The following is a 15,711-nucleotide window of genomic DNA, read 5'->3' on the forward strand; positions in this document are numbered from 1 at the left end:
TGCCCATTCCTGTGCGGCTGAAGGCCAGAAGGAGCAGCCCAGTTGGACAGCCCTGAAGGAGATAACTGGGATCCCCCACTGACCTGGAAGGTTCCCTCTGACGTCAGCTCTGACATCGGAGGGAAGCCGCCTGGGTCAGCTTCGGCGGAGGGGGGAATGCAGGAAGGAGGGCATCGGATCCTCAGCGGCTATTAAGGAGGAACCCCTAAGGGTACGTGTGCCATATGTTGAGAAACTCTGTTATAGGGTTCGAAGTCCACTTTCTCAAGTCGCAACATCAACCCACTCAAGTGCTGCAATTCATAGGAACCCTACTCGACACCAGTCATCTTCGAGCTTTTCTACCTCAACAAAGACAAGACACCTTACTTCATCTTTGCCGTCATTTCTCCACTCTACAAATTATCTCAGCAAGACAAATGATTCAACTCATAGGTCACAGGGCATCCACAATTCATGTCACCCCTTCCACACAACTTCGTTTCAGATCAACTCAGTGGTTCGCCTTCTATGTATATGTATGTATGCATACAGTCATGTGAACAATTTGGACACCCCATGCAATATTCAGTTCTTTCTTAAGAAATGTTCACATATCGATGTCAATCCTTTTTTTTATTATCTCTGGAAAGGAAAGTGATTGCAGGTAAACAATCAAACACCAGGACTTCTGGAATAGTGTTCTATGGACAGATGAGTCTAAAATTGAATTATTTGTACATCAAAAAAGGACATGTTTGTTGTACACCAAATACAGCATTCCAGGAAAAGAACCTCATACCAACTGTGAAGCATGGAGGTGGAAGTGTCATGGTTTGGGGATGCTTTGTTGCAGCAGAACCTAGCCAGCTCACCATCATAGAATCCACCCTGAATCCTACCTTGTATCAGAGGGTGCTTGAGGAACATCAAGTTTAAAGTTTTATTAAAATATGATTCTTTCGCTTATCAAAACTTCTAAGCGAGTTACAGATAGAATATAAAGGGGGATAAAATTAAAACGCTAATAACAATGCAAATATTATTTAAAAAGATAAAACAACTTTAAAACAAATGGCGTAACTAATGTAAGACAAATTGGACTAGACTGACATGAAACAATAGGTAAGTAGGGAGGAAATACAATTGATATAGAATAGAAAAACAATTAAGGAAAGAACAAAAGGAAGGGGAAAGCTGAAAATTGTTTCTTTTGAAAGATTGATGGATGGAACTTGTGAAACCATCTGTAAGAAAATTAAAGCTGAAACGGAACTGGACCCTGCAACACGACAATGACCCAAAACATACCAGTAAATCTACCAAGGACTGGCTGAAAACTAAGAACTGGAGAATCCTGGAGTGGCTGAGTCAAAGCCCTGATCTTAATCCCATTGAGATGCTGTGGGGCAGGGATCTCAAAGTCCCTCCTTGAGGGCCGCAATCCAGTCGGGTTTTCAGGATTTCCCCAATGAATGTGCATTGAAAGCAGTGCATGCATATAGATCTCATGCATATTCATTGGGGAAATCCTGAAAACCCAACTGGATTGCGGCCCTCAAGGAGGGACTTTGAGACCCCTGCTGTGGGGTGATTTGAAACGGGCTGTACGTGCAAGAAATCCCTCAAAACATCTCGCAACTGAAAATTCTGCATTGAGGAGTGGGCCAAACTTTCCTCAGACCGATGTCAGAGACTACAAGAAGCGTCTCACGACAGTTATTTCAGCCAAAGGGGGTAACACTAGCTTTTAGGGTGTCCTAATTTATTCCTCAGTTAGAATACACATTTTTGTGGATATCTTTTGTTTCATGAATAAATCAAGGAAAATGTTTGTTTACCTGCAATTATATCACTTTCTATTACAGAGATAAATTAAAAAAAAAAAAAAAGATTTGACATCGATATGTGAACATTTCTTAAGAAAGAACTGAATATTTCATGGGGTGTCCTAATTTTTTCACATGCTGTTGGAATTTGTTGGTATATTTTACTATGGGTTTTTTTGTAATAACCAAACTAATCACTGAAGTAAGTATCTTCTGATGGATATTTATTTTAAAATTACTCTTTAAGGGCCCTTTTTTTATCAAGCTACGTTAGTGTTTTAACGTGGGCCGATGAGGAAGATGCTCTGATGCTTTCAATTCTTGATTTACCTTGCCAGCCCATGCTAAAATGCTCGTTTAGTGGCTTGATAAAAGGGGACCTAAGTGTTTTTAAAATAGTTTACACACAGGGGTAAAGTATTCCACCTGGTCTGCATGTTTCATAATTAGATACATTTTTATCATACCATCTATTACTAAATTGCCTTTCCTTTAAAAGAAATTCTTTCCATTTCAGTTTGTTCTTTCTCAAAGATGAGAGTAAGTGAAATATTCACCTATATTTTGCCTCTGTGAGAGGTGATAGCTGCATGAGCAATGGGGATTTAAAGTGTCATGTATCTCTACATTGTGCTAACTGCATGCCCATGATTTGTAAACTAGCAGCCACACCACTGATAAAACATAAATCATTTCATTGATGCGTGTATGTGTGTGTTTGTTTGTTTGATCTTAGTCAAGCAACTCCACCTTGCTTTATTGTTAATCCAGACTCAGAAGAACTTTGGCCCAGATTCTCAAAACTTTAATGCCGTCACTAAACTGTTTACTGATGGTTTAGCCTGTATGCATTTTAGTGACGGATGTTTGTTTATTAAAAGTTTTAACCGCACTTCTGTTTGTCAACAGCACGGTGTACACTATCTCTGTCAATAGTGGGCTTTCTAGCAGTCTCCAACAATGACATGCAAATGGGCTCTTCATTGAAATGAGCCCTCCGGTGGATTCTTAAAAAATGCCTAGCCATTTTCTAAAAGCGGTGTTGGCTTTTGGCAACAAAAATAGGTGACTGGTCCAGGGGTGCTAGTCATTGTCGGAGACTTCTAGAAAGCCTGTGTTGTAATGCAGTGGGAGAGATGCCCATTCTCTCCCACTCTATCACAGCACCCCTCCCTCGCATCTCCATATAGATGCATGGAGGGAGGTAGATTCCCTCCTCCCAGCTGGTCTGCGGTGTCAAAAATGGGCCTTCCCCTCCAAGGTGCATAATGAGAATGGCCTTATACAACCTGGACCAATCAGAGCCTCAGGCCCCTCCCCGGATGCACTGTGAAGGAGCCTAAGGCTCTGATTAGTCCGGCGCCCCATAGGCATCCAGACCAGTCAGAGCCTTAGGGCCCTACATGGTTTATCCGGGGAGGGGCCTGAGGCTCTGATTGGCCCAGGTTGTATAAGGCCCCTCCCATGGGAGAAGCCTTAAACAACTTGGGCCAATCAGAGCCTCAGTTCCCTCCCTGGATGCATCCCAAGATGCACCGGGAAGGGGAATGCCCATCGCTATCACCAGCAAAGGGCCAATTGGAGCCTTAGGCCCCTCCCTGAGGGGGAAGGCCAATCAAATTTAGCTAATCTTCACTGCTGTCTGCTGACCTCATCTGCATATGCGATTTTTTTTGAGAATGTCTCGCTTTTTTCAGTTTGCTATCCAAACGGCTGCGTTAGCAGACCGTCGCTTTTTAACGCGGTTTTTTTGAGAATCCTGGCCTTTGTCTTCCTTCATCTTCAATTTGAAGGGTTCCCTGTGGCCTAAATCAAATCTTCTTTGGTCTGCTTTCTGAGATTCCCCAGTGGGTCTGGTTTTCTGGTTGACCATAGTGACTTCCCAAAACAGATTTAGTTGAAGCAAATCTGTTTGGCATTTGAGAGCCTCTGGTTCAGAGGGAATGCAGCATTATTTGTGGCTCATCCAGTTTTAGCTAGTAAATGGGGCAAATACTCATCCTCATTTTCTTCACATGTCACGTTCTTAAATCCTGAGCTTTGAATCTTGCTCTAGTTGTCTGTATGGTGGCAAGCTATGTTACAATTAGGCCATTACCCAGGCTTGGGGATGGGGAATTAATACATAAAAAAGAACATTGGTATTAATAGCAGAGGATTAGAAAGCTGTCCTGTTGGTTTAAGCCACAGCTTAGAGATTAATTTTGGTTATGGAGTTCAGAAATGTAAGCTAAGGGCCTTTTAGTGTAAGTACTCCTTGACAAAATTTCTTCTTTCTTTATAGGGTAACCACTTTGATCAGTATGAAGATGGGCAGTTGGAGATTGAACAGGCGTCTCTAGACAAGCCAATTGAATCGGTAAGAAGTAGAGGCAAGGCATTTGATGTGAATGAGAGGCTAGTGAAAGATGCATTTGTGGAGTCAGTTTTCAGCATGTTTCCTGGGTATAGTTATCTGTCAGAATAAAAGGTGGGGGAGAAAGGCTTAATTTTTTTCTGCTTTTTTTTTAATCAATTGGCTGTTTAAGAAACTACTTTTAAATAATATATAATAAATCCTGTTATAAACCTTGGCTTTTTTTTTATCATCTGCTGGTACATTTGCTGACTATGATATTTTTAGAAAATAAAATTTATGTACTGTAGAAACACACAGGAATGAAAAATGTATTTTGATCCTTTGCATATTTTGTGCTGTGTAGATTTCTTTTGGCCTTCATTGTCTTGTCAAAAAGTGCTTATAATAAATGTAGCTGTTCTGAAAAGTGAGGGGTAATGGACTACATTTTCTATGTGTATTCAGAAACACTGTGATAGAAGGCAGAACAACTTCAGAATAATTTACCATTTTTTTCTCTTTATTGCCTTCATTAGCAAACTTTTTCCTATCATGTCTAGGGCAGGGGTAGGCAATTCTGGTCCTTGAGAGCCGGAGCCAGGTCAGATTTTCAGGATATCCACAATAAATTTGCATGAGATAGATTTGCATCTCAGGGAGGCAGTGCATGCAAATCCATCTCATACGTATTCATGGTGGAGATCCTGAAAGCCTGACCTGGCTCCGGCTCTTGAGGACCGGAATTGCCTACCCCTGATCTAGGGCAAAGACTGTCCTAGAGGAAAATATGCCTCTTCCCCCATTTTCCAGCCAAAAAAGGGGAAGAGGGGAAGACAGTCAATTTATTGGAACATCGTAAATCAATAGTACACATATAACATATACATAAAATGAAGCAAGCATAAAAATCCTTTTTTATATACTGGACCCCAACACGGTCTGTGTTTTGGCTAAAGTAGCTTTCCAGGCTATGTGAAAAAAATTGACTCTAAGCTTCTTCCTTTCCTTCTCTAGAAAATGGAGACAGGCATTCTGTCATATGTATATTCACAGCACAAAATATAATGCTCTTACACAGCAGTTCTAGAATGCTTTTTATTTTTTGCAAATTGCTGAAGTTTTCAGTTAATAGGGAGAAAATATGTGGCCCATCTCTTTATATCCACAAATGTGTAAGCATCTCTCTTCCTGCCTCCATGGCTCCTTTTATACAAATTCCAAATCACGCTTCAATGTGATCCAAGTACATATTTGCTATTGTCTCTAGGCAACAATAGTAATTCAAGGGGTTCAGACTTCTCATGCTGGGGGATTTTTGTTTGTTTTTTTGGCTTGAAGTTTCCTTGAAATACAACAGCAATGGTTTTTATTGTTGTTTGTTTGTTTGTTTTTTTGTCTAAGCCAAAGTTTCCATTTCATGTCATCGGAGACCCCTTTCCTCTTCATAATGTTAGCAAAGGATCATTATACATATCCATTCCTATATAGGTTGGTGTCGTGTGTTTTGTGTGTGTTCAGATATTTCCAGAAATTTAAACAACTTGGGCTGTTCGGCATTTTTCTTTCACAGCAGTTGGCCCATATTAGCTAAGCAGCACTGATCTGGTTTGTATTGCACGGTCTGTCTTTATTTTATTTTATTATTTAGGATTTCTTTATTTCCCTCCTCTCCTCTTATTTTTCTTCTGGTCCAGTGAATACTGCATATAGTCCTGTCTGTCCTATTGTGTCAGCATGGTGCTAGACTTGGGCATGGCAGTAAGTGGTTATGCATGGGATGATGCTGCAGAGAGGGAATTCACCCCAGATAGATTTTTAGAGAAGTGGTTGTCATACCTGTCCCTCCAGATTTAACATGGAACAGTTTGACCTATTCAATTGGTGTGAACATTTCATTTTAAATTGGTGTTGCCTAACTTTTTTCACCCAAATCATGTAAGGTATGAGCTCTAATCTGAGAGCTATATTGAAATGTTCTCATCTTAGCGTCATCCTCTTGTAACCACTTTTTACATTGCTAATTTTCTGAAAGTGAATAAAAGATTTTAAAATGTTTTAAAGAAAAGCAAAGTAGAAGAATGCAGGGTGGTGATAACATGTTGCCATGCCAAATGGGATTCATAAATAAGACATAAATCATATGTCCATTAATAATGCAAAGGACAGCCAACACAGTTAGCTCTGAGTTGCAGAATTGCTGTGCAGAAAACCAACTTAATTTCTGGGCCAAGAACGATTAAAACACTGCTTCTGTAGCATCACAGCCCCTGGTTGATGAGGAGGAAAGCTAGAAAGAGGGGGTGTTTCCACATTACAAACTGGTGACAGCTGGTGGTTACACTAGCGTGAAGCTTGATTTTTATCTCCAAGATTGGTGCTGCAGTGCTCGGGCTAGAAGGGAAGAGGTGGAAGGTTCTTCTGTATACTAGAAACATCCAGATTTTATTCAACAGTGTGCCACATGACCAGAAACCCTGTGGGTGCAGGCTGCTGCATTAATATTTTAGCCTGTTATGACAGGATTTTATACTCATCAAAATGTGTGAATGTACTTGGAATTTTGGCTTGTTATCCTCCAGATAGTCCTGTAGTGCTTCAAACGAGCTAACTAGGTCAAAAATCTTTGTGAGCAAAATCTCAGGTGGTTCACTTGTTGGACATCCCTGTAATATACAATAGGTGACCTCCCTCCCCCTACAATTTGAATTGAAATTCAAAGGAGCAGGAGGAAACTACATGGCAGAAAAGAATAGTCTTGTAAAATCAAAATAATGGAGGACAAAATGGTGTCACTATCTCACAGGGTGGCTGAAATCTGTCAATGAACTAACATAGTAAAAGCAATATCATTGTGCCACTGTTTCAATTGCTAACTTGGTGGGCGTCCAAGAAAAAATTCTGTATGAACACCCTAGTGCTACATATATTAACCCAATCTAAAAAGGTTCATAAACAGTTTTGGGGGTTTTTTTTTTCCTAAACAGTTATTAACTGTGATATGTTATCCTTCTCTTTCCAGAGCAGCTCAGGAACATGAAAGAGTGTGGCAACACTTGTTTTGTTTTGTTCTTGAGTTCTGATGTTTTTCAGTTGCCCTGTCTAGGTATTGATATTGCTTTGTCTTCTGTTTTGAATTTTAAGTGGCAGGAAACGCAAACTACATTAATTTTGATAAGGGCACAAATGAGAGTATGCAGCCAGGAAATTATAGTAATACTCCTGTTGGACTTAAGAAAAAACTAAGGAGAAAAGCCTGGTGACTGCATATTGCTATGTGGATGAGCTGGTTTGATTCTTGGGCTAGAATCCTACCCTGTTCAGGGCTGGGGTGTGGTAGAGGCAATATACAGAATTCAGGAAATCAGAGTCATCCTATAATAGTAGGACCTGGAGTTTGTGATTGCTGGACTCTATACCTGATGCCTGGCCCAAACTGAGGACTATTGCTACAATGACTTTGAGGCGTAAAATAAGGGAAGAACCTTCTGGAAGTCTCGGGGCAACAAATCCCAGCCCTGATCTGGAAGAACAAAGGAACAGAGGATAACCACTGGACCCTTAACGAAGCATGATCTGTTAGTTCACTTATTACAGATGGAATGGATTTTACCAAAATAGTTAAAAGTAAAAAAGAATACCATGTAAGAAACATACCTTTTAAGGGGAATTTAACCCATTACTTGGGTGTGAAAAAAGAATGGATGGTTTAGAAAATGCTCTGAAAGACAGACTTCCTTGTCATCAACAGTAGATGAATCCACAGATGTGTGTGTTATGTCCATTCACCAACATGCAACGATAGAGAACCAAACGGAGCTCAGTCATGTAGGGATGGTAAGCTCCCTGGTTATCCTGTATTCTCTTTCTCCAGCAGGGAGATGAATGGTTTCTCATGGAGCTTCTAATTTCATCTTTTGTACTGCTCCTGTTTTGGGTTTCCCGGTTCAGTTGTGCGTGGAGGTATTGCAGCTCAGTGGAAGCCTATCATTGGAGTACACCTGGTGGTCCAGGTCCCTGAACTTCCCCCTCCAATCTTCCTAATCTCCTGTCGCTTTGTCCTCCTCACAGCAAAAAAAAAAAAAAAAAAAAAGAAGAAAATAACTCATGTAAAGATGTGCAGTTTTCTGCTGCGGTGCTCTGATGGAGTGGGGAATTTTTTTTCACGAGGGCAGGATTCAGGCAAGCCTGGACTGTTCTGGGGATCTCTCAGTGCAAGTACTGGTATGTTTCCTGCCCTCTACATGGTACTGATAGGGATACTTCCTTTGGTTTTTCTTGCCCTCTGAATGGGGGCAGAGGGTGATGCAATGGGGCAGGAGTGAGTTGGCAGCTTTCCAGGCTGCAGCCTTGAGTCTCTAGCCTTATTTCTTTGGATCTGGTTCCAGGCTCTCTCCTTATGATCTCTAGATCTCGGAGTGAAGCTTTTTTTTAAATTGGGCATGGAGTCAATGGTCTTACCAGGTGGTGCAATTAGGTTGGCTTACCGTGATGCACACTGGTTGATGTCCATCAGGGAAGTTCTGGGCTGGACCTAGTATTCCACGTGGCTTCTTTTTGGCATGCTCTCAGTTCTGTGGTGGCCATTTTCTTCATCCACACTAAACAGGTAATTAAAGAAAAGCAATTTATCTATTCAACAATACCCCTCTGCTGATATATTATTTAATGAAGGCTTTATTTCCACTATAATCCAGAATTGCCACTTTCTTCCCCTGCTCTATGGTCCAGTTTGGGCTTTAGTGGCCGGAGGCTTCCCTGCAGTGTTGCCAGCAGGAGCACTTAGCCTCTGCTTGCTGTTCTGGAGCTGCCTCACCTCACCTTCCTAGGGTTTTCTCTTGCAAAGTGTGCACTATAAACAAATAAAATAAACCCTGGAAGTAAGGAAGAAATGGCAGTGTATCTTAGCAGTTGAGCTTCCTTGCTGGCTGCTTCGGCTCTCAGATTTTTTTGGCACAATTCCCAGCTTCCTGCAGGTGTTTGCATGGAGGATTCTGTTCTGAGCAACTTTCAGCCATCAGCAGTTCACTCAGCTTGGAATTGTTTTATTCTGTCTCTCCATAGCAGCAGGTACACAGGTATTCTCCTTCCGCTTGATCTCATCTGGGGCCTTCCCAGTACTGTGGTGACCTGTCTAGCATGGCCTTCTAGAGGTTATGTTCTGGTTTGCAGCCCCTTTTTTATCCCTGTCTAGTGATCCTACCTCTCCCAATGGGTCTCTCTTCCTTGTTTGGGCAACTGGCCTCGTGGTTCTCAGGTTACAGGGTTGTGCTTCGGCAGGGGCTATGGAGAAACTACACTCAGGTCTTCAACATGCCTGCTTCAGAGTTCAGGTTGGGCTCCAGGTTCTCTAGAGCCTGACAGCCATCTTTTGCTGTCCAGATGCTGGCTCTTTACTATGGATGGATTTATTGTCCATTTCCAATGCTGACCTGGGATTCCTACCTGGCCATTGCCGGGGTGCATTCTGGGGGTCCAACTAGATCCTGTTTTTCTCTGAGGTGAGAGGTACCTGGGGTAATTACTTGATTTTCCATTCTGGGGTTGCCCATGGGCTCCATTTCTGGGTATGGGGCAATGTTGGCTGCATCCCTTCTCTGAATCATCCTTAAGTGTGTATGGTTTTTGGAAACATGGTTTGGGGCAGCAAGAATATCAGTCTGCTGAAGGACTACTAATACTTATCATTTCTGTAGTGCTGCCAGACGTACACAGTGCTATCCATTAGGGGTTAGGGAATTTATCATAGAAGAATGATAAAGCAGACTTGGTACTTGAAATAAATAAGAGTTAGGAGTTTAAAAGCAGCCTCAAAAGTGGGCTTTTAGCCTAGATTTGAAGGATCTCTTTTGGCTGTGTCAATTCAGTTCCTCATATAGGTCCCTTGCGTAGGCTTGTTTACTTCATGAGCCAAAATGTTTCAGTTGTAACTTTGGTTCTGTCTTGTGTCACTTCTCTTGGTACCAGAGATACTGCTACAGGGCTCATTTACAGCTCATGACAGGCCCATATGTGACTTTTACTGTCAAAATGAGCGATTTATCATCTGGGTAGTAAAGACAGGGCATCTGCATAGATCTCATTGCCAAGCCAGTTGCTGAATGAGGGCATTGTTCCTCAACCCTCACCATTATGTCAGGCCTGCCCAGATGTCTCCTTCTCGGAGGATGGGGTGGTTCTCAGGATGTTCAGTTTTTTTTCCTCTCTCTCTCTCTCATATATACACCCTTTATTTGGTGTTTGATGCCTTTTATGGCAGTAGCATGCATCTCCATTTCTGGAGGTGGAGCCATCTCAGATGGTGGTGGCTCCTCTGGGGTGAGAGAGCAATATATTTGAATTTCACTCCTTGCTCCCTTTCCAGAGGTTTAGCAAGGCTTCTTTTCTGGATGAATGTAGGGCGCTGCTGCTTCTCTGTATGTAGTGCAGTGAGGCAAGGCTCCATATGGGAATGTAGCACATGGCTTCATCCTTGCTGGTGGAGCTCCGGGAGCATGGCTCCATCTTGGAATACCGTGACTGCAGGACACAGCTCCAGCTCTGTTGTAAAGCGCAGTTCCATCTCAGGATGGGAGATTAGCTCCTTTTCCACATGAAGAGTACAGCTGCTTCTCTGGGTGTCCTTGTCCTGGTTGGGTATGAGGCTCTGTCTCTGCCTATAGAGCATGCCTCCTTTGCCCGGGGAGCTCTACCCCGCTCTCTGTGAGTTTCAATGGTGCTCTGTCTGGCTGATGATCAATGCTTCTCCTATGCCGGCACAACTTTGTCTCAGAAGGAGTTAGTGCAACGTAGCTCCTTGTTTGAATGTAAAGCGCTTCGTCTCCTGCTCGTATAGCATGGTTGTGGGACACAACTTCACCATTCTGCACAGCAGGAAAAAGAACATAAGAATAGCCTTACTGGGTCAGACCAATGGTCCAACAAGCCCAGTAGCCCGTTCTCACGGTGGCCAATCCAGGTTACTAGTATCTGGCTAAACCCCAAAGCGTATCAACATTGCATGCTACCGATCCAGGGCAAGCAGTGGCTTCCTCCATGTCTTTCTCAGTAACAGACTATGGACTTTTCCTCTAGGAAGTTGTTCAAACCTTTCTTAAAACCAGCTATGCTATCCGCTCTTACCATAACCTCTGGCAATGCGTTCCAGAGCTTAACTATTCTCTGAGTGAAAAACTATTTCCTCCTATTTTTTTTTTTTTTTTAACTTCCCCTGTAACTTCGAGTGTCCCTTACTTAGTTTTTGTAATTTTTGATGGAGTGAAAAATCGATCCACTTGCACCCGTTCTATCGCACTCAGGATTTTGTAGACTTCAATGATATCTTCCCTCAGCCGTCTCTTTTCCGAGCTGAAGAGCCCTAACCTTTTTAGTCTTTCCTCATACGAGAGGAGTTCCATCCCGTTTATCATCTTGGTCGCTCTTCTTTGAATCTTTTCCATTGGTTAGGCTGTTTCTTGGTTTTCAGGTTTTCATGCTCTCGGTGCCAGCTGGCTTTGTGTCAGCTTTGGGTCATTGCCTTCTCTATATTTCATTAATTATCCCATCCTTCTGAGGATTGACTTAGCTATTATTCTACATGTTCTATGGATTCATCTGCTGTTGATGACAAGGAAAAAGAAACTGTCTTTCCTTTAGACATAGCAGATGAATCCATGGTCTCATCTTAGTGCTCAGTTTCTCTTTTCTTCCATAGGTCTGGGACCTTATGTCTATTTTGAAATGGCTTGTTGGATTTGTCACTCAGTGATGTGAGGAGTGGCTTCTGCCTCAGGGTGTTCCATGATCTTCTGGTTTTGTTATGAGAAATACTGACTAACCAGGGAGCTTACCATCCTATATGACAGAACTCAGTTTGGTTCTCTATCTCCACCATTTGGTGGATGATCATAAACCACATGTCTCTGGATTCACCTGCTGTGACCTAAGGAAAAGAAAATGATCAGGTAAGACATAATTTCTCCATATTATATCAAAATCCAATAAGTGGATGATCTGAAGTTGGTTGCAGTAGACCAGAGAATAATGTGATAGTGTAGCGAGATCTGAGCTCCCAAGGGAAGCTGTCTAAATTTAAGAATGCATGTTTTCAATGTTGCCCTTGCCATCTGCTAAAATTCTGATCCATCTCTGCAGCATTATCTGTTGGAGATGTGCTGAATATTGTGCTACACTACAGCATGAAAATCAGAGGTGGCTGGAAGCACACAGCTTCGTAGATTAGAGATCCCACAGATCACTATGGTGTTTACAGATGTTGATAATTTATGAAATACTTGGAAAGAAAAAAAAAATCTGCAGCAGCTGGTAGCCATGGAAATCTTTGCTGTGGTATATCCAGTAGAGTTCACCCTGAACACTGGTATAAACATCTATTTATTTTGAGACATTTCTTGTTTTTAGAAATGGACTGGTTAGAAGGAAATGTATTTTTTTTTTGTACAGTCTTTGCTTACTGTCTTCTCTTTTGAAGATGTCTGTGTAAGCTATGAATAAGATGACAACTCCATGGAGTTGTAGCTGGAACCTGTCCTCTTGTTTAGAGAATGACACGGTGACTGTTACCCATGGCTAGCTGCGGGTAACCCGCCGAAATGGGAAGAAAAAAAAACTGGTTGCCGCAGGTACAAGGACAAGGCCATTCACTTTCCAGTGAAACGGTGAATGGCCTTGTCCCTTCAGTTAAGTATTTTACGTGCATTGCCTCACTTATCACCTCTTGCGAACATGCATTCCAACAGCCCCCTCCCTCCCGATTGCCGCGCTCCAAGCATCTCCTTCCCTTCCCCTCACCTTCGCTGGTGATTTTCATTTTTCTGTCTCTGAGTGGCACGAGCCTTTTCAGAAGTCACATGAGGCTGCCTGAAACTTCTCCTCTGACACAACTGGAAATAGGAAGCTGCATCAGAGGAAAGGTTTCAGGGCAGCTGTGCACTACTTGAGAAAAGACTTGGGCAGCTTGGAGACAGAAAAATGAAAATCGCCAGCAAATGTTTGTGGGGAAGGAGGGAGATGCCTGGACCATGGCGATCGGGAAGGGGGCTGCTGGACTGTGCGATCGCGAGGGGTGATAAGTGAGGCAAAGCATGCATGGAAGTGGGTAGGAGAGAGAGAGGGGAACATGCTGGAAGAAAGTGGAGAGAGAGGGGGAAGGGAGGGAGGAACAGACGCTGCATGTTAGTGGGTAGGAGAGAGAGGAGAGAAGATGCTGCAGTAAAGAGGAGAGAGAGTGGAACAGATGCTGAAGGGAAGTGGGGAGGAGAGAATGAAGGGAGCACATACTGAATGGAAGGAGGGGATAAAGAAAAAAGAGCGCATGCTGGATTGGAAAGACAGATACCAGTTCTTAGGGGAGGAAAGGAGGAGAAAGATGCTAAAAACCACCTTGGGGGAGGGAAGGAAAGATGAAAGGGAAGAAGACAGAGATGCCAGACTATGGGGGGAGCAGAGGGAAGAAGATGGGTGCCAGACCAATTGGGTAGGTGGGGGTGGAGGGAGGGATGGAATGGAATGGAGAGGCCGACAGTTTCTGGGAGAGGCATAGAAACAGAGCAGATGCCATATGGAAGAGAAGGCAGACAGTGGATAGAAGGAATAGAATGACGAGAAGATGAGGAAAGCAGAAACTGGACATCAAAGGTAGAAAAAAATTTCTATTTCTTTCCTTTTTTTTTTTGCTTTTGGATAAAGCCCTGCCAGCTGAAGATCTCTTCCTCTAGTTTGGCAGCCAGAACTTTGATTTATAAAATGGCAATTGTACAGAATACTGTTTCTTTTTATACTTTAATAAAATAAGTTCAGTATAAAACTATTCCAGACTTGTGCAGATGGGATCAGCTGGTTTGCGGGGACCGAGCTCGCAGGGACGGGGACAAATTTTTTCCCTGTGACATTGTCTACTCTTGTACCTTCTGACTGTGCTGACAGGCAAATTGCCATAACTGGCACCTCCAGCCTCTGGAAGTAATGGCACAGGAACATCAATCTCCCCTAACACCTTTTTTGTGGTATCCACACAAAACTACTAAGCATAGCAGGTCACTGAACATCAGAAATCATAAAAATATTCCCCACCTAAAACAGATGACCACTAGACAGAGCCATGAATGAGTAATTTTTATGAATGGTATTGGCTGCATAAAAAAAGCATTTTATTTTGTTTGTTTCATTAAGCATTTTATAATATGAGGTGTTGATACATTCCCAATACGAGGAATAGACTTTCAGGGTCACACAAGCTTTATCTGTTTTAATTTGCATCAATTCTTTGATACTTTAGTGAGGCACCAAATCACTGTTGTACAGTAAAAAGATGCTTGCCTTAATTTAATTCATAGAATTTTTCATATATTTAGAGCTAGTCGCCTGCAGTTACCTCCCCCTCCCTTGCTGCCAATACTAAGAAAGTAATTTAAAGCTGACTATCCAGCTCTTCATTGCAGCCCTGTTGATTTGCCCTTTTGTCAGACTGAGATCAAGCCTCCCACACAGTGCTTCTGTTCACTAGGCCCATTGAGGTTTTTGGCTGCCAGTTGCTGCTTTTTGCAGATTACAATTATGCCTGCCCAGCAAGGAGACCTCAAAAGTTTTGTAAAGTTGGTGATCCTCACTTTGGGTTTCTGTACAGATCTATGGACCCAGGCTTCCAAACTGTAATCTCCTAAAGCCTGCTAATTTGACATTAAGCAGTAGCCATTTGCAACCAGCACTATTTTTTTTATAATGGTGCATCTTGGAGCGCAGCAGTGTAGCATTATCCCTCATTGTGTCAACTTGAAGCAAGCTATGGTTTTGGGGTGGTTTTTTTTTGGGGGGGAGGGGGAAGAAGGGGATCTTTGCAGTCTATTTGCATGGGGTTGGAGGTCTTGTCACCTTATAGCATCCAGTTTCACCTTATAGATCATTCCTTACACAGAAAGGCTTACAAACCACTCAGTCACTGCTTCCAATGATTTTTAAAAATAGGTCACTGAGCTGTAATCCATTCCTTCTGCAAAGCTTGAGTGGAGTAATAAGATTTTCTCCAAACCTTGCATTCACACAGTTTTTCTATATATTCAGTGCAGCTGGTTTTGCTGACTGCACCGTTCTTAGCAGGTACCACTCTAAGAAGCACCGAGTTATGTAAGAACTCTATCACCCCACTGCCGCTGCAAGGAATACATTGGCTGTGGAGGTGCCTGTGCTTGATACAGTTGGGAAAGGAAGAGTATACAGAGCAATTATTAAAAAAAAATAAAAAATTCAGGGTTGCTTTTCCAAGGTTGGGAAATTTCCAGTATGCAAACACAAAATAGGCTCATCCTGTGCTTTCTGGCTTTGCTGAACCAGGGTGTTCAGAGTAAACATGAGCTTATGTGTGAAGAGGTTTTGGACGGAAGAGATTTGCTTTTATTTGATCTATATTTAAAACAAATACTGTATCTGTTCTTTAAAAGACAAGAGCTCTTTCCTTGAGCAAGTATACCAAACAGAGTATAGAAATGCTCAAGCATTCTCCAGAGCTGCTACTGCTTTGTGGTAGATAAAATATTAGTGATCGGATTGCTAGGATATTGCAATCCATTTTAT

At 42.4% G+C, this 15,711-nt stretch overlaps 1 protein-coding gene across 7 annotated transcripts in view; it reads left to right on the forward strand.

Moving 5' to 3' along the window:
• Window positions 1–15,711, forward strand: part of GPATCH8 (G-patch domain containing 8) — a 134,297-nt gene that overhangs the window by 20,083 nt on the left and 98,503 nt on the right. For 6 of the 7 annotated variants that reach the window (XM_033919391.1, XM_033919394.1, XM_033919396.1 and 3 more), the window contains exon 2: window positions 4,093–4,167. In XM_033919391.1, coding sequence (XP_033775282.1) covers window positions 4,093–4,167 — 75 coding nt within the window. Of the gene's footprint in view, window positions 1–4,092; window positions 4,168–15,711 lie in introns of those variants that run through there. The other variant, XM_033919393.1, reaches the window with a different exon arrangement.

The sequence above is a fragment of the Geotrypetes seraphini genome, chromosome 13, assembly GCF_902459505.1.
Source record: "Geotrypetes seraphini chromosome 13, aGeoSer1.1, whole genome shotgun sequence".
In the NCBI taxonomy this organism is placed as follows: domain Eukaryota; kingdom Metazoa; phylum Chordata; class Amphibia; order Gymnophiona; family Dermophiidae; genus Geotrypetes; species Geotrypetes seraphini.